General features: G+C 34.5%; 1 protein-coding gene across 1 annotated transcript; it reads right to left on the bottom strand.

The window, feature by feature from the left end:
* Window positions 1–7,367: 7,367 nt before the first annotated feature.
* On the bottom strand, window positions 7,368–9,656 carry LOC6642913 (protein commissureless 2). The gene is made up of 2 exons (XM_002065866.4): window positions 8,888–9,656; window positions 7,368–8,147 (listed from the first exon to the last, which is right to left on the bottom strand). Exons 1-2 carry the CDS (start codon window positions 9,420–9,422, stop codon window positions 7,597–7,599), a joined length of 1,086 nt encoding a protein of 361 aa, XP_002065902.1. The 5' UTR covers window positions 9,423–9,656; the 3' UTR covers window positions 7,368–7,596.
* Window positions 9,657–26,207: the final 16,551 nt, after the last annotated feature.

Here is a 26,207-nt window from a genome sequence, read left to right as displayed (position 1 = left end):
AGATAGAATAAAAAAAAAAAAAAACACACACACAAAAAATTGAAAATAAAAAAACATGAGTCTTATTCCACTTAGAATTTAAGTTAAACACTTGAATTCTTATACGCAATTCTTGCTTATTTCGATACCCTGCTTTACATTTTATCTAAGAGTTTTCTATATTGTCCAAAGACTTCATTGACTTATTTAGAGGAAATATAGATTTCAATTGAACACAGATGAGAGTTAATCTAATAGGTTTCTCTTCTCTTGTATTTCAATACGAATAATGCATAAAGATTTCTTTAAATATGATTTTGGCTTCTGGATGCTGGACACAGGGTATCCATAAAGTCGACGTTTTTTCATTCAAGTGTAGGTGATTTTTTATTTGTTTAGATTGTTGGCCACTAATTGGCATTCCGTGCTTGACCCAATCTTAATGTGTCTGTTTTTCAATGCAACCTTTTATTTTTTTTTCCAATTTGCCCAACCCGAATCCAAACCGAACTGAACTGAAAATTTATTCACTTTGTTGCAATTTCATTTCGTTTGCTTTTTTATGGCCTAGCATTGTCAACAATTTGATTTGTTTTCGCGTTTTGAAAAATGTTTGACACTTAACACCAATAAATAATAGCAATAATAATAATAACCAAACAAAAAACCGAAACGTCATTCGAATGTTTTCATACAAATATATGTAAGTAAGTGTACTTACCATTCATTTCTCTCATCTCTGCCTTGAAATGAGAGCCTTAACCATATCATGATCAGATATGACCAAATATTTATCCAACCGCCAGTTACTATTGAAAAGGCAAACATATATCACATCACAGTAGAATTGCAAAACTTTTGTTGTTTTTTTTTTTATTATTTCCTTTTCGCTGGCTCTTTTTTTACTCAATGTTTGCTTTGCCATTTTGTTTGGATTTGTTTTTCAGAACCTTTCAAATTCACCTTTGGAGCCAAGTAAATAGAATTCTAAACGCAAGCATTAGTTGAAACTGTTTTGTTTGCACAAGTCCAAAATGGAAAATATGATAAATATTAGTTCTGATTTGAAATATTTTCTTAGACACGAGTAGTAAATAAATTAGTCGCAACTTGAAGATAACGACGATTATATACCTATGTAACTCTAAAACTAATGAATAACTTCAAGTCCACACGAGCGTCGATTTGTCATCACACTTTTATTAGGTATACAGGGTATAAAAGAGCGACATACAAAGTTGTTCATTAATTTTTTATATATGTACATATTATTTACCAAGTATAAGTAATACTTATTAAGTATATATGCTTGGTATGAAAATTGTAAAGTTTATTTTTAATAAAAAATAAATAATAATTCAAGGTCAAATAAATATTGTTTTATTATATAATCTTTAGATTTCAGTCAGTTTGTCTTAAATGTTTATACCAATAATTATGAAAATTCATTGTAAAGTCTTTTTGACAATCGAGTTCACCTTCTCGATTACGCTTAATACTTGTAAGTCCTTTATGAATTAACCCTTCGTTGGGTCATATGGGTCAGGCGGGACCTTTTTCGACGTGATATTAACACTTTTTTACTATTGACTTTTACTACCAATTTGAGGATATAGCCATTTAAAAAAAGTCCTAGAACAGGACTTAAAATTTACTCCTTACTTGGCATGTCTGTGTCTGGCACAGATATTTATATAAAACGTAAGAAACCATATCTAAATTTACTTCACTTACATAAATGATTAATAACTTCCACAATTCCCTTTTCCATTGGTTGGTGATTGGCCTTAAAAAAAAACTAACAATTGGAAAAACTTCATCAACAAATTTATGTATTTTTCTGTTTTCGGACTTCTTCAACTTAAATGCCGTTTTATATTAATACTAATTATAAATCCTTTTATTCGTGGAATAACAAAAGAAAGTAATTTTAATTTTGCATCAAATGAAATACTGTAAATTGAAATTAAATAAATATTTAAAGAAAGTATTCCCCCCAAACACCCTTAGCTAAAATTAAACAATACATAAATCCTTCAGTGAATATTTTTTCTTTTGTAGATAATATAATAGATGGCCAAACTAATGAGCAAAAAAAAAAATGCATTAACAATAATACAAAACAATTACACAAACATATGGAAATGGATGTTTAGAGAATTGCATGGGTCGGTCCAAACCACAAGATATGATTTATAAATATACTTAACATGTCTTTTTCATAATTTTTTTTATATACTAAAGTTTTGACACATTATATTATAAGAGTGTAGGATATAGTTGTAAACTATCAACCTAACTATATTTTACAAGCACTGGCAACAAAGGCCTTCGGCATATTGTTAGACGAAAACTAAATCCATACACTAGCCTGGGATTTGAGAACCCGGATCCTCGTTGTTCAGTTGACTAAATGACTGGGCCACTTAGACAACTCATCTACCGAGGACTGCGTTTTGACACATATTTCATGCTGAATTGAAAAAAAAACAATATTTTTCTTTATAATCCTCAAAAGAACTACCTTTACGTATTGCATCATCGGACAGGAAAAGCTATCTATGTATGTCTGGGCTTGAACTCAAAAACAAAAGTAATGTATTAACTAAATTAAGGTACCACATATTTGTTATCTATCTGTAGGCAAACTAATCAGATATCAGATTCTATACTTTTCGAGCTCAAAACCTATCTTAATAGTTATCTACACTTGAGTTTTTATAAGCTCATTTATTTGGAGCTTACACAAACATGTGAGAACTTATAATTCCGTTCTCTAAAACTAAAAACAATTGGCAATCTCATCTCTTGAATTTTAAGTTAATCTATCTTTCATTCATTAAAATATAAAATATTTGCATAAAACGCATTGCAATTTCAAGAACCATGTAACTGGCATTGCACAATTGTTGAGTTCTTGACCTAATAGCGATATTTATTTAAAATATATATATAAAAAATATCTATGCATAATATATATATATATATATATATATATAAAAAGAGAATGAATGCTCATATTTAGATTTTATAAAACTGGCTTGCCAATTTTAAATATCGTTTTTTTTTTTGCCTCCACCAAAAAGTGGGTCAACAAATTGACGACGTTGCGTATAGTATAGCGTATAGTGTGACGTGACGTAGCCAATGGTCCAACCGGTTTCACTTTCAAGCATTAAGCCACATCGGCGGAGTGATTCCTATAAGCTGCTCGCTCTTCCAGATTCAGCTCCATGAAATTTTTGGCGCTTAATTGAAAATTCATTCAACTAACAAAATGGGCAAGAAAACCGTGGGCTAATGTGTGCATGGGAGTGTGTGTCTATGTATGTATGTATGTGTGAGTGTGTGTACAGCGGTTTTTATTAATAAATTGTTCGCTTCATTAGGTTTTCTGGCCTTCGGGTCCATGTTTAGATATTTAAGGGCAACATCATCCGCATCATCCCAGACAGACAGAGAGAGAGAGAGAAAGAGAGAGAGAGAGAGAGAGAGAGAGAGAGAGAGAGGGACCAAGACGGTCTTTAACTTTCACCCGGTTGCATTTTCGATGAGTTTTTAATAAATTGCTTGGCTTTCTCATCTACATAAATAGGGAATTTGCATTTTTGTTTGGTTTGGTTTTGTTTTGTTGCCTATGTTGTATAACTAATAAAATATTTTGATATCTACACATGTTTTCATGGCCCTGTGGCAGCTATAAATATAACTAAAACATACATATATGTATGAATACTTATTGTTGTAAAATTCAGTTTAAAGCATTATCTTATGATCCCTACCTTGGCAAGTGCCGATAATGATAACAATAAGATGACTAAGACGTTAATAACTAAATTACTTTTATTTCCCTTTCATAATCGATTGCGTAAAAAATAAACGAAAAAAATCTCATTAGTCAAACACAAACTTTTGTGCACTTGCATTAACAATTAAATAACATTAGCAACTATTTCAAGTACGGACAAAAATAACAACAAAATAAAACTGCAATTGTTATCAATTACAAAATATTTAATATACTAAGTATCATATTCATAGTTACATTTGACGATAAACTAAAAAAAAAGGGTATATAAGGAATGCACTTGTAAAACCAAAGACAGAATAAAGTATGTGCAATTCGTCATAAAGGAATGTCCATCAATCTTTTAGTGGCAAATCTAGGCTTGTAAAATAAAGTAATTATGATCACTTAAGTCCGAGAATTCCATATTGGAAACATTTTATGCAAAATTTGAAAACAATTAATACTTTTCCAGCCTATTGCATACTTAAAGGAGTAAAAGTTCCGCTATTTCAAAGCTTTAGATCCGCCTATATATCTCTAGGGGTTTATGTAGTTCCCCCTGGCTTAAAGTGCATTAGGTTTTCCATAGATCATAGTGTCAGTTTATTATGTCGTCATGACTTAAACCTTGCAATCCATACATCAATCAATCAATTAATTTATCAGTCAATTCTGATTTTATTACCATTCTTTGTTGTATTCCATTGTATTATTTGTTTATTAATAGTAAATATTATGAAAATTTAGAATATTTTTAGATTTTGTCGCTTCAACGAATAGGTACAGTCATCCATAGATTTCACTTGCGCAGTTTTCGATTTTTTTTTTTTTTTAGCAATACGTGAGTTGAATTGCGACTCTTTAATAATATTTTCAATGCGCCACGCTTAAGTCAAACATTTTTGGCATGTTTTGCGTATTGTGTTTTGTTTACTTTTGGTTAATGAAACAATTTGCACACATTGTGTGATATGAAACAAATTGTGGGCATGTCAATCGAAGTGATCGTGGCAGAAATACTGGCCAACCACCCAACCACTAGTTACATACACACCCACACCTACACCCCCATTCCCTCATATCATACTTTTGATTATGAATTCAACTCAATGCCCCAATGGGGGGGTATATGTATATATATCGCTTAGAATATGCATTGCCATATGTCATATAAAACTGTCAAATCAACTAGAAGCAATCATAAATTGTAATTGCAATTAAGTATTACTATTATTATTATTAGTTTTTGTTGTGGTTTGGAGAAACCATTCTACATAGCTACAGATATATGCAAATTTCGTATTGAAATGTTGACACCTTCTGAAGTCAAGTTGTAAAAATGAATTATTTTTATGAGAATTTATTCGATTTTATTCCCCCCACTCCCAATCCCACTCCCACTCCCACTCACCTTCTTGTTGTCTCTCGCTTTTCTCACTTGGTCATTTTTGTCATACAAAATCATAATATCGATACAAATGGAAAGATAAGCACGGAAATTGCAAACTGGTAATCTAAAAATAAAAATAAAAATTAAACAAAAGTACATACATTGTACAGATAGACAATAAAATGCAAGTGCATACATACTATTTTGTTGTTGTGGAGATTAGTTTGAAAAATAAATAGATATCTATATACATATACATATATGGGCACGATTTGTTCTCGAGTTATGAAACAATTAAATGAAGCTCTAATGGAGTTGACAATTCACTGTATAATTAAACAAATTGTCATTATTTATTAATATACAAAGCTCGGAAAACTATTTCACAGAAAAAAAAAATTTACATTGGCTTCTATTTATCGAATGGTATAGTTTTCTTTAATTCCTAGTACTTTCATTTGATATGCCAAATGCCATGGCACTTGTTTTATACACTTTGATCACAATGGGTAATCCGATTTGCTGGTTTGGAATGTACCAATCTATAGATTTTTGAACAAAACGACTAAGAAATCTGTTGTAAGTTTGTTTTGTTTTGCTTAACTTGGCTAATAAATAACTAAATGTATTTACTAAAGAAACGATTGTTGTGTTAACTGTCAACATTGATAAGATTAAGTCCCATTTTAAAGGTCGGTAAACAATGATCTATCTTAAGGTTTCGTTTCAAACTTATCAACAACATATGCTCAAACCCATAACAAATATTCTTACTCATTTAATATCAGATATACGTCGATCGATCGAATTATATAAAGTTTTTGAAAGAAAGTAAATGGTATCATTTTCAGGTAAAGCTTCTAGGAAATTCTAGTGCATTTTTATGAAGAATTCAGGCAAAACAATATTATTGCGAATTATGTGTAAAAAGATATATTATTTTTCAGTTAATAGAGTTTGCAAAGTTTTTGCTATTATTGTTGTTGTTTTTTAGCCGTAAAACTTTGAGTACTACGTAGAAATGTTTCTGTTTCGAGACCTACCACAATTGATATTGTATTTTTCCACAACATTATGTGTGGATATACATATATATCTACATATGTACATATTTATTAGTCTGATGACGTTAAATGAACTAACCAAAGTCACGTACCAATAGATATATGTACATATTCAACGAACATCGTGTGCTATAAACAGTTTTAAGATCATTTATTATGTCTATTGTTAAACAGTTCTACAAAACAAAGGCAACACAGACAGACTGAGAGACAGACAGACAGACAGACAGACAAACCGACCGATTTGCATACATTGTAGGTACCTGTACATGGATTTACGAGCTTATCAATAACAAATTACAATTGTACAAATGCATTTGCAATCGTCTCAGCTGTCCGAACCTGCTTCCATTTCCATCTTAATCTGAGTTCTCTATACATATATATTTCCATTTCTGTGTTCCATCTCAGTTTTAGCTTTAGTTGCTCTTGCTATCACGTCCTCAGCTCAGCTCAATGTCAAGAAAAAAAAGCAAAAAAAAAAAACTGTCTCAATCTGGTCTGCTATTTATTTGTATAAAGAAAAACGTCAAAGCTGAAGAGATGTTGGGAAAGCCCCTGGTTACATTTAGGGTTAGGGGTAGCAAGGGGAGCTCCAATGCTTCGTGGCGACTGGAAAACTACGTCAATCACAAAATCTGTTGCAACGTCAAATCAATTTGAATGTCAATGTGGATTGATAGGAAAATAATCATAACAAATTGTGAAATTTAACACAAAAGCGAGAGACAAAGAAGACGAGTTGATAACGGCAGCAGCATTTTTTCTGCACAAACAGATTGAGATGTCACATAAATGGCAGAAGAGTTAACTCCAAGAGATGCAAAATACTTTGAATAGGTATAGAAAAAAACGAAACGAAATGAGACTAAGAATAGATATAATAACTTTATATCCAACAAGTGTATTTGATATTGACATAAACTCAATTTCTAGGCCATAATCAAAAGGAACAAACTTTTTTTCAATCAAAGACAAAAGAAATGTTTTTTGTTTTTATAATTTGTAAATAATTTATTAAATATTTTATAATATCTTTTGTTTCTACTTAAAATCTAACAACAATCTTCAATGCTTCTTCTTAAGCAGTTATAGTTATATTTAATAAAAAAAAATATTTATATATATATAAATACAGTACAAATAATTGGTTACTAAAGTTTTTTTTTCCTGACATTAGTTACGTCTTGTGTTTGTTTTATATTAGATTTTTTTCATTATTCATCACAGCGCAAAGTTTACGTGGAATATATAGTACACCATTCATCCAATATCACAGAGCTCAGTTATTTGAAGATCGTTATTTATTTGTGTATGTGTGTGTGTGTGTGTGTGTGTGTGTGTGTGTGTGTGCAAATGTTTGCTGAGAGGTATTAGCATTTGTCTTTCAATTGATTATCCTTTAATTTGAGTTTCTTTTTCTCATCGCTGTTTGTTTTATAGCTGCTATTACCAAATATCTCCGCATAACTGGGCACAATTGGCATCATCACTAGACCATTTGGTTTGATCATAGGAGTGACTTCGCCATCGGATGATGGTGTTGTTGTTGTTGTTGTTATTGATGTTGCTGCTGCTGCTCCATTTGCATGTGGCATTGGTGTGGGAAGCAGTGGCATCGTTGCCTCATTCAGTAAAGGTGTTTGTGGCATTGCCTCAACTGCAACAGTTGTGGTTAATTGTTGTTGTTGTTGTTGCTGCTGCTGCTGCTGTTGATTGAATACATTAAACACACTTGGATAGACAATCAAGCATTTTGATTGAGGTGTTTTATGCAAAAGCTCCAAAGCAGCTTCATATGTTGGCAATCCGGATACTAAAGTATATTCCGGCACAGGATCTTCAATATCGGGATGCAATTTCAAGGCTTCAATATCAACAATAGTGCATTGTGTTGAGCTATTTGAGGCATTTGTATTGTGATCTAAAATTAAGCAAAGAAAAGTTTCAAATTAATAGGAATAAAGGAAAATTGTATTTTGCGTTTTGTTTTTTTTAAATTACTGAAAAATTATTTCATTTAAATTTTAATTATTCGCCCATTGGTTTCGCCATGGTAGTCTGTGACATTTTCCATCAACATTTTCACGTTTAAATTTTTGTGGTAATATTCAATTTAATTGCCTTGCCATCGTTTACAATTTTAACTGAGGTTAAAATTTTATATAATTTTTACCTCAAATTTTTGTTGTGTCTTTTTGCAACCACAGCAACAAAATTGAGTTTTTTGTTGTTTTTATTTCTTTTTGCTGTTTTTTTTTTTGGGAACTGTCTTATGTGCTAATTTCTTGAAGGTTACAATTAAGCACAAAATGAAGCTAATTGAATGTAAACTTGAAAACGAAACTTCTAAGAAACTCTAAGTTGATGAGAGTTCTATGCGAATTAATCACAGAAAAAAATGCTTGAAATCACAATGGAATATTTTTTGGTTTTTTTTTCATGTAGACCTTGTCTTTTGCGAATATTAACTAATCAATAATTATGATTCATTTATGTCCACACAAATTGGGCGATAATCATGAAATACCAGCAAAAGTTTTTGTGATAAGATTTAAATCTTTATCAAACACTTTAACAGGGCACTTGCACTAGGTTATGGGATATTTTTTTTTAAATTTGCTTTTCTTTTCTTGGTTTTTTTTGGTATAGAACTTTACTTACAATTACGTTTCCAGGTGCGAAACTGATGATACAGAAAACACGAGCATATGCAAAAAATCATCGATATGAGTATCAATGTGAATACAATGCCAATCCAGACTTCATTCATGAATTTATCATATTCCAATTGCTGTTGCAATTGATTCACACTCGAGCTATCCAATATGACATGATTGCTGCTGCTATGGCTGGACAAATCCATATCGAAATCCATGCTGCTGCCACTGACAATGTTGCTGCTGCTGCTGCTATCGCTGAATTGTAGTGTATGTTGTTGTTGTTGTTGTTGCTGATGTTTCAATTGTATGGAATTTAGTATGGTTGCACCAATTTTCTTGAGAAATTCACTATTGGCCAAGGCATCCAGTGTGGTTATTGTTGGTGTTGAGGCAACAACATCGGCATTAATAATATTGTTACTACTACTACTACTAGAATCGACTAGTATCTGTTGAGCTGCGGCACCGGCATCAAAATTATTGAAATGCAGATCATGCGACAGTTCGTAGTTTAATGCGCGTGGTAGGCTCTCCATATTGGCCTTTTTATATATCAGCAAAGCAAATTAAAATGTATGCACACTCAATGACGAACAAAAAACAAAAACAAATTAGTCGCAAAAAAAAAATGAGTAAATCTTTTCACTTTGCAAAAGATACTTTCACTGGGCTAGTATCTTTTTCGACAATAAAAAAAAATGTATATTTTTCTGTAAAGGTGAGAAGCGAGCGCAGGGAACACGTGCGACTTGGCTTAAGTCTACAAACAAACTGATTTTAAACTGACTGAAACTGAAGGAAGACCAGAGTTCCCAGAGACCCAAGACCACCGATCAGAGACGATCGTTTCACTCAAGAGAACGAGAGAGAGAGAGAGAGAGAGAGATAGCGGTCGCTCAATCGAACCCTCAAAAACTCTCGCTCTCATATCTCTCTTTCTCTCGATCACTCTCTGAGCTCAGCATGCGGCGGTGGCAGCGGCGGCGGCGTCGTCGTCGTCGGCTTATTTTGCTCATTTGCCGCTTGGTTACGCATCAGAGAGAAGCGAGCAGCATTTCTTTGGCAGGAACAGAAGTTGGTGTAGCAGTTAGGGGCAGGGGCAGGGGCTGGCCTAGAGGGCATACAATGCCTTCAAATTATGGGACCATAATTGGCGTTACAAAGCAACGTCGGCGCACATGTTGCTCTAAAAGACAGAGAGAGAGAGAGAGCGACTGAGAGGGAGAGGAAGATGGAGTGAGCATTCAGGGAACAACTGAGAACTGTTATGGAGCATCGATCTTCATTTCTATATTTCAGCCTGGGCAAATGACATATCTTCTTTTTCTTTTCGACAAAAGAAATTATTTGGCTGCAGGGATACAATGTTTGGTGTCTGTACACACACACACATACACATACAGTTGTGTATGGTGTATGTAGGTTCGTTGTGGGCCTGAAGTTCATTTCTGGCTCTGGTTTGGTGGGGTTTTAAATTACAGCTACGTGCAGATATCTTATTTCGGAGGAGAGCAATTTCTGTTGTTGTTGTTCTACCTTGCTGTAGTTGTTGTTGTTTCTTCTTTTTTTTTTTATTTTATTTTATTTGTTTTGTGGGCGCTTTCCATGTTGTTGATGATGATGCTCTGTCTCAGACAGAGACAGTCAGGTAAAGAACATAGGCTTTGCCCATTTATGGGCCAAAAGAGATGAATGTAATTATAAGATGATATGATGGTGTATTCGAAAGATGAAATTGAAGAGGGTAAATGATAATCCTGCACATTGGATTCACAACCAATGACATATTTATACACTTTAATCACTTGGCCAATAGTAATATAGTAAAAAAGTACATCGATTTATTGTGCAACAGGTAGATGTGACCTTATCACAATAAATATTTTGATATTCTAAGAATTACAAAAATCTGAGTTACAAAGATTTTCCTCTTTAGCTTTGTTTTAGTTTCTCTAGAGACAAGTTTGTTTTATAATGTTCAAGTTTATTTAATATAAAAAAAGTTTTTAATAAATTATATAATATATACTATATACATATAAGATCAATTTCATATCAATATTGCTATAGTTTTAATTCTAGTTAATTATAGTAATTTTAAAACTATTCAAATTGTTATTCAAATGATCGGCAGTGTAAATTATATTATAGTAAATAAGAAAATTATTATAAAACCCTGTTCAGAGCAACAAGTTAAAATGAAAATTCACATTTATAATATTTCTGCTCCTGAATCCATATTCTTTATTTAAATAGAAATTGTCTATTTACTATAAACTAGTCTTTAAAAATAAAAACTTTAATCGAAATCACTTACACTTTGATTTTTACACTTTTATTTCCAGCTCAGATTTACCTATTTTAAGTTAAGTTGCTTTGATGATATACTTACACTCACATTCATTCAATAGAAAAATTTTGTTCTAGCCAGGCTATATATGGATATATCGATATATTGCAAAGATTTTCTTCTAATTGAAAAAAAAAAATCTTTTTCCTAACATGTTATTCTATGTGTGTTCAATCAAACGTAACATTCTTTTCTGGACAACATTTTCACCTTTGCCACAAAACATGATAATTATCGAGCAAACTTCTACATCTACTTCCTAACCCCTTACACAATCTACACCCACATACACACACACACACACAAACACACACACTCAAAAAAGGGAATAGTACAAAGTCTTTGTAAAGGCAGTTAGACGCTTGCTTGTCTCTCAAAATGTCGAATAAAATTTATGCTTGAGTGCTAATAATGTTCAATCAATTGTTGTAGTATATATACCTATATATATACATATATATATATATGTATATATGGAGAAACCTTTGAAGCGATAAACCAACAAACACACAAAAAACAAACTTTGACGACAACAATAAAATGAAATAACATTATAAGTACTAGAAGAAGATACGAGACGGTGACGGCGACGGCGACAGCGACAGCAACAACGATGTATTGGGTCTAGGAAGTACGTTCGCAAAGTATCTCAGTAAGCCAGCCAGCCAGCTAGTCAGCTAGTCAGCCAGTCAGCCAGAAGCCTGGCCAAGCGCAACGAACTTGAAGTTAAAGAAACAGCAACGAAATGCGCCCAAGATAATCAGACATACAGCAAAACCATAAACAAATAAAGTAAAAATCCAACAATCCAACAAGCATGTTGTGTCGTTGTGGACAACTTGGGAGTGTGGATAGGAATGATGGGCATATAAACATTACCAGCCGCGGTTCATTGACATTGAATGGTTGGGTTGGGTGGGCTAGATGAGAGAGCTGAACGAATAGAGGAATAGCTAAAGGTATATGGCCATTGGTAGTAGTAGGAGTGAGAATTTTCAAAGAGGGCGAAATAGGCATACATAACTGCGTTTTTAATTGTGCATGGTGGAAAAAGCACTTGTTAGGATACAACACAGACAGAGAGACACACACACACACACACACACACACACATCATTCTCATCACAGTCATCATGATGAAGAAGCAAAGCTACTTTGGCCCAGGAGTCCTCCAACAACGAAAAACAAAAAAAGTAGAAGTAGAAGAATAAAAAAAAAAGGTTCTAGCTGAAGTAATTTCTACGAATTCATAAAAATATAAGCAAAAGAAAAGACAAAAGAGGCCTCCTCTACTCCATGGTTGGCGAATGGTTATGGTTATGTTCGTTCGCTCACTCGCTGACTTGCTCCTTGAGGGAACCTTGAGGGTTGCATGACCTATATCAGAGATTAGGAGACCGGCAGGCAGTCAGGCAGGCAGGCAAGACCCAAGCAGGCTCAGCAACTTTCCCATGGCAGCGGGCACGTCTTGTGTTTCGGTATATGACAAATGTTTCACATCGCTGCCTTCCAACAACTGCAGCAATTACCTGGTCTATGCCATGCAGTTGCATTTGCTTTTGTCTTCTCTGCCTTCTTCTGTTTCTCCTTTCTCTCTGACGCTGCCTCTTCCTTTCCCTTCTTCTTACCCGGCGTCACAGCTCAGTTGGTTGTCATTGGCATCTTGCTGAGCTTCAACAACACACAAAAAAAAAAATGCGCCCCCGACTGGACCTGGACCTGAACCCATACCCAAAGCCAGATCCAGCAGAGAGTTAGGAAACAAGTGCTTCTAGTTCTCAGCCTGGCAGGATATCTCTCTCTGTCCATGTCATGACTTTATGGCTCACATGTGAAGCCACAGGAGGGGACATCATCATACAAGGAGCGCGTCGAAGAGAAACAGGGCGGAGGGTTGAGATTTCTTGGTATGTTAAAATTGATTTCTCACTGCCAATGATCACTCAATTAGAGCAATACAAGCAAATGCATTAACTGCAGACATACATACCCAAATCGAATAAGGGTTGCATGGTTATTGGCAAATCAATTATGGGAAGGGAACCAAAAATTAGGAAGTAGGCGTACCAGAGCTACAGGAAATTGCATCAATATGCTAAATACATCCTGCTGAGATTTTAAATGATACTTGGCAGACATCACTGCAAAAATTACCTGGAACCTTTCACTGGTAAAATAAAATTTACTACACGAAACATCTAGATAATGACTTTATGTCTCTCTCTCTCTCTCTCTTTCTCTCTCTCGCTTTCATTCTCTATAAAATCTAGTCTAGTAATCTACATTAAGTAAATGATTAGTTTGCCCCAACTTTAAGACAATACAAAGTTCCATTTCCATATGCTTTACGTGTATAATTAAGGTTGAACTTTTGATTGCCGAGTTGGGAAAGCAGCTTAAAACAAAGTTGACAGAACAGAATCCTAAGGTCAAGTCACATTTATAGGGCAACAAAAAAAAAAAAAGGTTTGATTCCTTTACTCAAGATCAAATTTAAGCCGATTTATTAATGTCAAGAGTAGCCACACATTCCTCTAAATATTTGAAAAATTAATAAACTATGTAAAAATATCTTTGGCTCATTTCGGATGCTGTTTTCTTGTTGTTGTTGTTGTTGTTGTTCATATGGTTTGGGGGGGGTTTCAGTTTGGTTTTGATGCATTATGCAAAGCAGAAGAAACCGAGTGAAAAATTAAGCGGCTTTATCAGCATTCAAAGCATCATCATCATCATCATCATCGGCATGGCACCCGCATCCCTTGGCTGGAGGCTGGAGATTGTGACAGAGACAGAGATGGAGCTGAAGACTGAGGGCAGAGACGAAACACAAACCGAGACTAAGTCTTAACTCTGACCGTGGACTCATTAATTTTTTTGTTTCTTTTCTTCTTCTTGTTGTTTCTTTTTTTTTTCTTTTTATTTTATTTCTGAATAATACACAAACACACAGTAGTCGGCATTGAACGGAGACATACAAAAGCCAAAGAATGCCTAAATGCCTCATTAGGGTCTTAAATTAAAAGCTAAACAAGTCGGTCAACTAAAAAAGAAAGCCACAGCCAATGTGGAAGACCAAGACAAAAACAGAACAAAGAAAGAAAAGGGGCTACTGGTACTATCTTTACATAGTACAAGACGCAGATACACCCAAGAACCAAACAAGACCAACGAGAACTAAAACGAGAATAAGAACCAGAGGCCAGAACCCATAACCTTAATTAGTTGGCCATTGTATGTTGTATTGTCTCACGGTTATGTGTGATAGACATGGACAGACAGAGAGACAGAATGGAAAATTATTGCAAAATTGATCTTGCATACCTGGGGGTTAACCACGAGAACTCAAGCCAAAAACCAAATCAACTGGAAGAGAACCGAAAAAAACGAAAACTGTCATCATCTTTCATCTTGGGCCCCTCTTCTAATAACTGTGTGTGTGTGTGTGTGTATGAGTGTAATTACTTCACTTCCCTGCTGATTCATTTCCCTTAAAAAACAGATTAGCCAGATCATGATAACGAATGTTCATTTCTGTGATGATGAGCTCATCAGCCAAATCAGTCTTTTGCTCTCTATATCTCTCTGTCTGTATCTCCATTAAATTCCCTTTACGAAGAAACCCTTTGGATATTGCAATGAAAATGCATCTTCAATGATTCTTGTTGAGAAGCAATTTCATTCTATTCGATGGTTAATGCTGATCTTATCCATGAATGTTTTGAATGCTGTTTGTATATACATATATGGGTTGGAATTCTCCACTACTCTAGCTTCTCTTCTCTTTACTTAGTTATCGTTGTTGGATGTTATGAAAAATGGCAATTCATTGTTAATGATGATCAGGGAAATTAAAGATTTATTGTCATCTAATAGAAAAACTAGGGGAATCAGAAGGCTATTCTCTTGTTATGCCTTTGCTTACAAAAAAACAAAAGAAAAAGGGTATTTCTCGTTGAAGAAGGCAACTTCAGTTTAAGGGTTGCAATTCTGCAACTAAGTTACTGAGCAGAGTTAATAAAGTCATATTCAAAAAAAAGTATATATGTTTAGGATGTCCCTGAAATATTTTTAACTCATTAGGTGACCATATCCTGCTAATCCTTAATGAGGGAATGAATTGTTAATATAAGATGTTTCTATATAAATACACCTGATATTTTCAATCCTCATATACATAAGATTCAATATTTTTAAAGCTTATTTAAAGTGAAAAGAAGAAGATTTGTCATTTCTTTAATACTAAAAAATAATTTCCATACGACATATGTATGTTTTTAATTCACGAGAAGCAATCTTAAAATTTATGCATATTTATTATTGAATACAGAAATTTTAATAAAAGTAGCAAATACCAACAGAAAGAAGTTGAATAACTTACAAGCAAAAACAAATTGTTAACTGACAAGATAATGCAATTAATTATATTGTTTATCGAGTAGTTTTTAATTACAGTTCTCTTAGCCTATTGCATAACTTAACTCAATTAAACTCAATACCAATAAAAATACACTGCAACCACTTGAATAGATTGTTGTTGGATTTTACTCTCCGCTATTTTCTAATATTTTTAATTATTACTATTATTTAGGCAATAATAAGTGTCTCGTGTTGGAAATGATATACTGGGTTCTATTAAAACCCCAGAAGACAGAAGTTACTTCGGTTGGTCTGATTTTTGTATACACTCTGAACTCTTTCATTTCCAAATTTTCGCGAAGGAACGACCTAATATCTTAGACGGGGGCTATGCTTGTGTGATGCCTGGCGAAAATACTTATCCGATTTTGGAAAATTGACAGAATTATAAACCATTAAGTCATTAACCTAGTTTGGTTGTGAAAAAAAGGTTTTTACGAACAAAATTATTATTCGATCGATCGTTCGTTTGGGAGATGCATATATATTTTACTCATCCGATATTGACGAAATTTAGACCAGTCATTAATATGTATATTGAACTGAATTAATATTAATTTTAATAGCAATCGCTTGGAAAATAATGCAGTTTTTGAGAAATGCAGTATTTGATTTACTGGTCCGATCCGGCTGCAATTAGTATATAGAAGCTTTATCCAAAATTTCAGAGCTATAGCTTTAACAGCCTGATTGAAATGACCGAAATGAATATACCCTTTTTTGCAAATGTATAAAAACCTTTATTGAATCTTGTAAGATATTTACTCCATATGGTAATTTATAGCTTCCACGCGGAATAAATCGTTTTACAGCCAATTACTGATAATATCTCGTAATATTGTAGACGCCTTCTTCGGACGCTAATTAATAACCAAGAACAGAATTGGAACTTGGACAAACTACTGCGATCTTTATGTAACAAAACTGAGTTGATCAATGTCATAAATTAAGTAACAATAATCACATCATTTATTTAAGTACCTGAAACACAATGTAAGCCTTTATTTAATTTTAGTTATTAAATAGTTCTAAGCAGTCACCAAGAACAGGTTTCAAAAGTTAACTGTTCATGCCTACGAGTTTGAGCAGTAAACAGAATAAAAGTATCGAAAAGACATAAAATTTAAGTTGAAGTACTGGTTGAATGTAATTGAGTTGAATTGTAGATTATTTAACTACAATGTATGAAATGGATCCGCTTTTTGTCTCTAGCCTTCCATATTTCAATTAACCTTAATTTTGCAATTGGCGCCTAATACATGACCTCAATTGGCTTCATCGATTCGATAATGGAGAAAATCGATCAAAAACGTGTTTATCGAATTAGAGAAGAAACTCAGAGGGGGAGGGGAAAAAAAAAACAAGGAGAAACCTCACATCAACCTTAAGATTTCCCAATCATTCATTTCTTCCCCTCACCTACCTCTCATTCACTGACTTACACTCTCTCTCTCTTACTCTCCCGTTTGCTTATCGCCTTATCAGTCGATATGATATGCAAGGTGCCTGGGGATCGCATTGGGTAATTCATCAAAATGCCGACCATAAACTTTCAATTTCAAGAGAGGGAGTAAGAGGAGGTGGAGGCGGAGCCCTCTTGTCAATTATTGACATTACAAATGTTATTGATTGTAGTTGGTCGTTCAGTCGGTCGGCCAGTTGCCCGCTTATAGGGAGTCATTCGTTCGGTTTTCCTCGCTGGTTGACTTTTCTTTTACGCCTCACGAAATCGAAAGTACATGTTAATTATTTCCACATACAAGAGACACAGCCAGCAAACCGAAAGTAACGCAACAATCACCTGCATTCATACCGCTATGAAGTCTGATCAATTTCCACTGATAAGCGCATTAGTTTTCAAGTATGTTACCTTTGTCTGTACATACATACATTGGATGGCCGGGGGAAAAATCCAAACATTTTTCCTATGTCAATCAGTCTTCAATGTCTCTGGGTATTCGGTTCAATTTTTGTTTGTGTTTTGTGTTGACGTTTTCAAAGTTTTTTTTCTTCTTTTTCTGCCTCGTCAACGTTGCATGCAAAGAAGAAATAGGTGTAGTTTTTGGGGCAGAGGGTTGTAGTAGTGATAGGAGGAGGAGGAGGAGGGTCGGTATTGGTGGAGCAAAAGGCGGGTCTCAGACTGGCGACAGTAGCATTACAAAGCATTTGATTTTGTTTTTCCTCTTCACTCTTTTCGATTTTCGGCTTGGCAATTCTTGGAAGTGTCAGTTGAGTTTCGGTTGCATTGTTTCGCGCTGGGGCAGTGTTTTTTTTTTCTCTTTTCGTTTTGAAAGTGATATGTCAGAAATTGGGGTAAATGGGCCATTCGAAAGGTGTCTAGTTTGTCAATGAAAGGTGGTGCCTGGTGGTGTCTCACAGATTTTTCATTTCATTAAATGGCCAAAAGTTGAAAGGAGTCAACAGACTCCAGACTCTATCAACAGTTGTATGACAATCAAAATTCTAGCTCATTCAAGACTTTGAGACCTATATAAAAGCTGTATGTTCTTATCGTATGTTAATGTTATTTTATTCGGAATTAAAAAAGGATGCCAAGACGTTAAGTTTCTTAAAATAAATTTAAGGATTAGCTTATTTTAGTTAGGTTAAAATAGTTACAATTAGAAATTTACAATGAATTTATATAAGAGGACCAAATAATTAGGTTTATAGTAAACAGTTTGAAATAATGATTTGAAAGTTTTTTAATTGGTTATTTGGGAAAATCTTTTTGGCCAAGCTAACAATTTTAATCTTGATTCTTGTGTCTGGTGTGAATGTAATGATTTGATTCCACTAAAAGAAGAAGAAAAAAACTTTGAGACTTGTCGGAAAGTTTTACATGTATGTATGTAAATTTAACTGATTCCAGTAAAAGGTAACCAAGCAAGTATCTTAGAATTATACACTTGACTGACATCAAGTGTCAGTCGTCTACATTTGTGCATATTTGCATACCTAATGAGATTTACACACTTTTTTTTTTTTTGTAATTCTCTCAAAAACTGTGCTCTAATTACACACTTTTTGCTTCTCTATCTGGCTCTGGCAATCTTCTTCGTTGTGTAGTTAATTGCTTGTTCTTGTTGGCTGCTACTACCAAAAAGAGATTGCCTCTGGCGGCATCGAGTACGAGTATTTAAAGTCCGCCAATTTAGCGACAATTCAATTAAGCCAATAACAAAACCAATTTGTAATGGGCTGCAGCTTTTTAAGCTATGACGACGACGACGACGACGACGATGTTGCTGATGATGATGATGATGATGTGGATGGCCAAGAAGACAAAGGCAAAATCCAATTAAACTAGTGACAACGACTCTAAAAAGGGCAAAAGTGTGAAAGCCGACCAAAGCAAAAAAGTGTGGCTGGCGGCATGCTATATATACAAGAAATTGAATAAAGCGCAATTCCGAATGAAGAAACATAGCATGGCAATGACAGAACAGAATGGTTTTGGGGGAAAGAAGCCCATGGAGCAATATGGTCGGTCGTGGTCGGTCATGTTGTCCCGCTGCCACCTGCTGTCTGGTGCTGCTGGTGGTGGGGCGGCTCTCGAGCATGGTTTACATTTGCGAAAAGTCGACTTCAAAGCAATTGCGACATAATTAAGTTGACAACAACAGCAGCAGCAGCAGCAACGGGCCAACGATTGACACCAGTGACCCAGTTTAAACCGAGCGGGCGAGAGGAATAAAAAAACAAAAAAAACTGGACTCTGACTCCATTTCGACTAGAGAGTCGATGGGGGTCCACTACGACTACAACTACAACTACTACTACTACACATTGCTCGGAATGGCTGTTGGTTAAGAGTAAAACCGTGTGACGTCGTCGTCGTCGTCGGCGTCGTTGTTGTCGCTGCAGTTAAAATTGAAAATTAAAATTGTTAGACAGCGTGTCGCGCTGTCGCCTGTCACTGGCATTTGTTTTCTCGCTGATACCCTGCTAACTTGATGGACATATGGCCAGTTGAAGCCTCAGACTATATAAATGTCGAATTCAGCCCATATTGAATCTAAGTCGATCAATTTTAAAACGAATTTAACTTCTTTTTTTGTTTTGGTTTGGGCCTGTCATCAACAACAAATTGTATTTGAAAGTTAAAATGGTCTTTTAAGAGGAGAATTAAATTATTATTGTAGTATTTCCTAGACATAAAATAAATTTCAGTTCTTAAGAAACAAAAAAAAAAAACATTTATTAAAACTAAATCAAATTTATTACTATAATAAATTTAAATAAAAATGTCAGGTGAAGCAAGAAAGTTATTAAAAATAGTAGAAGTAAAGTATTTTATGATATCCTCTTAAGAATTTAATTTCCACTGCAAAACGATTTTTGGTAAGACTCATTATAAAGATTAAAGAGGAAGAACTAGAAAACTTTAAACTTTGTACGTGAAAATCTTTTATTTGTGTCAATTTTGATAATTAATACTGTTTTTTTTTTCTTTGGATTGTTTGGGCTCATTTTGGAAAGCAAATAAAGATGTGTGGATTATTTTGTTTTCAAGAAGAAGGGACACTTTTTGATTGAGTGAAACTTTGCTGCTTGATGGATATTTGAAGATTTTACAGCGAATTTGTTAGTTGGATGTACCCCAACCCAAAATTAAACCGAATGCCACTCTCTTATTTTGTCGCTATTTTAACGGGTTTTACCAGCTGCCTCGACTTGGGCTGGCTGGTTGGCTGTCTGTCTGGTTTTTGTGTGTGTGTTACTGTAGGTTGTGTTGTTGTTGCTGTTTTTTTTTTTTGGCGACTGGCTTCCTATTTTCACACCGACGCCACCTCCATACGGCACTTTTAATGTTTACTCTAGCCTAGCCATGGCAAGTAGGCAAGAGGATGGGAAGACAGGAGGACAGGGGCTAGGAGGAAGACAAGCAGGCAGGCAGCCAGTCGGGCAACGACGACAAAATCCAATTAAAGAAATTATGTTTACATATAAAAAAATTATAGAATAAATGCAAAGGAAAAAAAAAATAAAATAAGAAAGGGGAAAGAGAAAAGGCTGTGAGCAAATTGTTATTAAAAGCCATTACAAACAAACTGTTAGAGTCTTATTTTCTCGGTCTCTGTCTTGCTCTCTCTCTACGGTAGTTCACTCTTTCTTTCTTTCTTTCTCATATTTTTGGTTTTTTGTCTCTGTCTGAGTGTAAGAAGAGTTTGTCCCAAGCACTTGTTCACGCCTCAAGTTGGTCGGTGGAAAGAGTTTTCATTTGGTTTGGCAAGCATTCCACACATGCTTCACTTAAGAGAGATTCTTAACAAATTTTTTAGCGTGTAATTCCAACGAAAACAAGCAACAACAAAAGAAGGATACAAGATACTATTTTTTTCCATCACATATATTGTATAAGAATAAGGTTCGCTGGTTGCCCAGGAGATCTTTTATGAAAACAAATTGCTCAAATTACAACCGTCTCTTAAGCATACATAAGGATACATGTGTGCATCTGTGCGCGTGTGTGGGTGTGTGTGTGTGTGTGTGTGTGTGCATGTGTGGGGAAGTGGATAAGGACTTGAGTGCATTTTGGTATGGATTACATATAATACTTTATGAGAAAACAATTGCATGACCAGGTTATACTAAAAGAGGAAGTATCTGGTTTTTTTTTTATGAGTTTTACCACATGAGTATCAAATGGGGAATTTCTCTTGGAAACAGATGACTTTATCTTTAGCTCATGTTTCAGATTTGCCCAATATGACGAAATCTAAAGGCAATGACAAAGCTTTTAGTTTTTAAATGTCTGATTCAGTAGATAATAAAAAGATTATAGATAAGACCCAAAAGAACCTTTGATGAATCATATATAGAAATATTTTTAAGGAATTTATTATAAGATTATTCTAGTAATTTATAAGGTGTAAGTGAAAGCTAAATTTTAAATATCTTAACTGTCACAATTTCCTCGAAACACTTAGATAAGTAATTACATCACAACTTAGATTACTTGCAATGTATTAGAGAAAAACAAAACTGACAAATCGTTTTGATATAGAAACATAAAAATATATATTAATTTGGCAAATAAATAAGATTTATATCTTATTGAAACATTATGTAATTAAATATTAAAAACTAAGAGTAGTCTTTAGCTGAAAATAATTCAAAGTATTCCAGATAGAATAATGAAAAAACCTTTTTAAAGTAATTGCTTAAGTTGAAATAACTTTTAAAAAGTTATGGCACTTGTGCTGAAAATTTCAATTTATATATTTTGATAAAGAGACTACTAAAAGTAATTAGAATTATGATTTAATTACTGACAATTTAATGTCTTTGAAAAGTGCTTAACTCGGCAAATTCAATTTACCTTTTCTGTTATACCTATATTTTTTTGGAATGGCCACCATAAATTGTATATCCTAATTACACTATACGGTCTGGTCGGTTCGGACGGGTCTCTCTTGGCCAGCGTGAATTTTCCATTTACACATTTAACATTTTTTATTTATTTTTACTGCCCAATTCTAGGAAAAAATCGTATAAATCTAATTTGGCTCCAAACATTTGGTCCTTTTACGAGCCATGATGCCAGCTCGATGTCGATGTCGATGCTCATGCGTTGAATCATTTTTGTTAAAGAACCGCGCCAACTGCCAAATGTTGATGGCGATGACGTTGATGACGGTGACGATGACGATGATGATGATGATGATGTTGATGGCCTAACTGAAGCGCTCCAAATCCATTTACACACCTGAACCTTAAATGGGCAAAGTTAAAAGCCAAAATAGGGAAAGGGAACACACAAACAGAGAGTGTGTGAGAGAGAGAGAGAGGGAGAGGAGAGACAATAAAATGCCGCGAAACGCGAAAATTTTCACAACGCCCACCGAAAACGAACGAAAATTATTTTATGATGCTTTTAAACTAATTTTCTGGAAAAACGAAAACTGTTGATGGTACGCGTGTACTCACGTAAAAACAAAAACCAGAAAATAAAAAGAGACCAAAGGACACAGAACAGTAAAAGCAAAAGAAGAAAAAAATGAAAGCGAGACATAAACGCGTGGCTAGGATAGAGGATATGCAGCAGGTAGTTTTTCCCCTACCCCTTGAGTTTGTCCCAGTCACGAACTAGCCATAAAATTAAAGTAAAGGCCTGAGAAAAAAAAAAACCTTAAACTAAGACAACTTTAAGACACTTTTTTGGCCATTTACATTTAGATGATCCTTCGACCGCATTCAATGGAGATTGGTGGAGAATGAGAGATGGGGTAGGTCATCAATCTAAATTACAAATATTATCTTTTGTCTGACGACAAATTGATTTATCTTTCTCAAGGATTTTGATAGATTTGAGCACAATTTATGAATTGACTTCTTTTGCGCAAAAAGCGAAACAATGTCCCAGCTGGGTAGCAACAATTCTTGGCTCAAAATTGACATGTTCTGCTCAATAGTAATGATGATGAAGACCTTCATTTCTGTTTCTTATTCAGAGTCTGGCCTTTTTGTCAGCACATTGACAAGGTCTATTGAGCCAAAGAAGGACAACAGGACAACAGGTATTGTCTTTGCACATTTTCCTCGTTGGCCATTTTGAGCAATTGCCAAAAAGGACTATGTAGAATGGATTTTGTCTAAGCGTGAGCATAATTATGGCTTTCAATGTATTCGAAGAAATGTAATTTCAATTCACAACAGGCAAAGGGATTTGAAGAAGTGTGTGCAGGAGATTTTACTTGGAATTCTTGATTTCTTGCTGTGCCCAGAGCGTAACTCGTAATTGAAAGTGTCATAAATTAAGCAAAAAGGGAAGTTCTTCAAGTTGAATCGGCTGCTCATGCTGATGATGCTGCTAATGCTACTCCCGTAGTGAGCAAGGTTAAATTTTGAATGAAATGATGCCAACTGATATAGATTTCCTTGCCTTCTACACCTACACCTTGTTTTTGTACCAAATCACTCTCTATTCACATATAAGTAAAAGTAATTTCCTCTTCTTTTTTTTTTATTATTATTTATTCACTTTTAAGTAGACATTCATTCACATCCTGCCGTCTGGTTTTATTTTTTTGTGTGTTGAAAAATTGAAACATCATGCTAGAGGACAGGGGGGAAGGGGACTAAACAGAAAAACGATGTCCTGCCATCAAAACATTCTCGAAAAACTCATTCATAAATCAACAGGCTACAAGTATTGTTAATTTGTTCGAATTTTTAAGTGTTTCTAAAGATGTAAACTGCTTCCTCATGGTTTATTTTTAGTTGCTACAAAAATAATGATAGCATATAATTTGTATAGATAGAGATGAATGGAAAAATAAAGAGAGAGAGAGAGAGGCAACAGGATTCTTAAGTGCGGTCTACAACAAACCCTTCACCCATTTGCCAATAAAAGCTTCAAAATGAAAGAGGTTAAAAACCCCTTAATGTTACTTCCATTGATTTTTTTTCACCTGAAACGTGTTCGACCCATAAATATCAATTAGCCACGATAAGACGAACAAAAAAACAAAAATCGACAAAAAATGATGGTAAAGTGGAAAATAAAGAAAATAAAACTAATTGCAGTCTAGCTTAGCTAGTCTGGCTTGGTGACCGATGGTGGTCCAGAAACCAAGAAAAAAGGAAGTCGTAAAATTGATAAAAGTCTAAGTAGAAGAAGAACCGAACCTCATTTCCACTCATTCACTCAATCCCTCATTCCATGCATTTGGCAGCGGCCTGATTATGGAATGTCAACCGAAAGTGCTAGGTCACGTTCCTGCTAGGTCTTCTCCTTGTCAGGATGACTCACACGAAAATGGAAAGAAAAAATATATGTATAAAACTGTGCCGCATAGCTCATCGGCATTTCGTTCATTTTCTTATCAAGTCAACGTTTTTTTTTTTTTAATGATAACCTGCTACAAATTTGATGACGCAAGTGGAAAAGAACCCCTTGCCAAGGAGTAAAATCTTCTCTGGTAGTTATTGCCTCTAATTTGTTGGTCGCTGCTGATGATGATGATGATGTGGATGATGTGACGACATTAGTTCAGTTCGGTTTGCTTTGAACTTTGTCCAGCTACGGCTATCTTTGCCATATATGTATGTGTAGTATGTGAAATTTAATTTTATCTTTTTTATATTTTATTTTCTTCTTCTTTCTTTTTGTGGGTCTTTATCATAAGGTCTAGTCACCGCCTAGAGTCTGCTGATGCTGCCGTCAGTGTGTGGTCCTTATCAAGAGGCGTGTGCTGCTGCTGTGCCAACTAAACACATTATTCCTATGACAATGACGTCTATTTACTTGAGGGTGGGCTCTCTATCTGAACGGAACTTTATTTGCACTTTCTTGGCATTTTTCAGAGGAAGTCTTCCATATCACATTATATGAGTTTAGGTAAACTCACCCTGACCTAAGAATTTCTGTTTAATTGTCTAGAAAAAACCCGTAGTTTCGGTTAGTTTAATTTTTTTTTTCTTTTGTTAGATTAAACTTTTTTTCGACCTAGTTTGATAGAGGGCTAACAAGTAGTTGTTTTATTTTGTTTTTGTTAATCTAGATAAGGCTAAACCCTATTGTTTGTATAGTTATCTCTGGTATAGCCCTAATCTGCGCCCGTTAACCCTTGTACTTTTTTACCCTGTAGAACATTGCTGGGTAAAGGGTATGCTAATTGCAAGAGAAACTGTTAACTTATATATAATTCTGATCACTCTCTTTCTTGGCTCTTATGGGTAATAATACGCTTCAATAATTACAACTAGTAATTACTATTAAGCCACTTCCAGGCAAAGGATATAAGAATCAATATTATATATCACTTGTTAGCAGTTATTATATCATATTATTAACCCTTTTCCGAAAAAAAGACACATTCCTTCTGAATGGATATAGGTCTTCTAAAAACTAATAGTAAATAGTTTTTGAAACAATTTGTAACTACAGAAAGTTAGTTTTTATAAAAGCAATCCTTAAAGGCTTAATATAGAGTAGAATCCGGTTATAATGAATCTCAAGGGACCGACGTCGGATTTACGTCGTTATATCCGGAAGACGTACTAACTTTCATATAAGTTATTTTGGGACCAACCAATCACTCATCGAACGTTAGTCGCTAACCCCGGACGGACGTTATAAGCGGAGCCGCTATAACCGGATTCTACTGTATGTAAGTAGCATTAAATGATCAACATCAACAACAAATATATTGCATATCCTTTCCCATTTTTAAAGCCAATAATAGGAGGGGATATCAAATAGTCGTTCAGACTAATCCTGACTTTCATTATCAAACTCTATGATTTAATAGGTCATCTATATCTAAATGCAACTCAAGTTCCACCCAAAAAAAAAAAAACTTCATGTTAAGGTGGCATAAACTAAATACAAGGTATTCAGCAATAACTTTTCACAAAAACAACTTAGAAAACTGAAAAAAAAAACACAGAAGCCGAGCTGCCGTTGCTCCTCGTGCTCATTACTTTTTGGTTGCAAACAGATTGAATTAGAGAGCTTGTTGCTGCCACTATAAAATGCATCATAAACAAAACTAAGAGTGCCAGAAAAGGGATACCATCGGGGGAATCGGGTGGAGTGGAGAGGTGG

This window comes from Drosophila willistoni (genome assembly GCF_018902025.1).
Source record: "Drosophila willistoni isolate 14030-0811.24 chromosome XR unlocalized genomic scaffold, UCI_dwil_1.1 Seg41, whole genome shotgun sequence".
NCBI classification, from domain to species: Eukaryota; Metazoa; Arthropoda; class Insecta; order Diptera; family Drosophilidae; genus Drosophila; species Drosophila willistoni.
The sequence above is the reverse complement of the archived record's forward strand: the minus strand, read 5'-3'. Positions and strand labels throughout refer to the sequence as shown.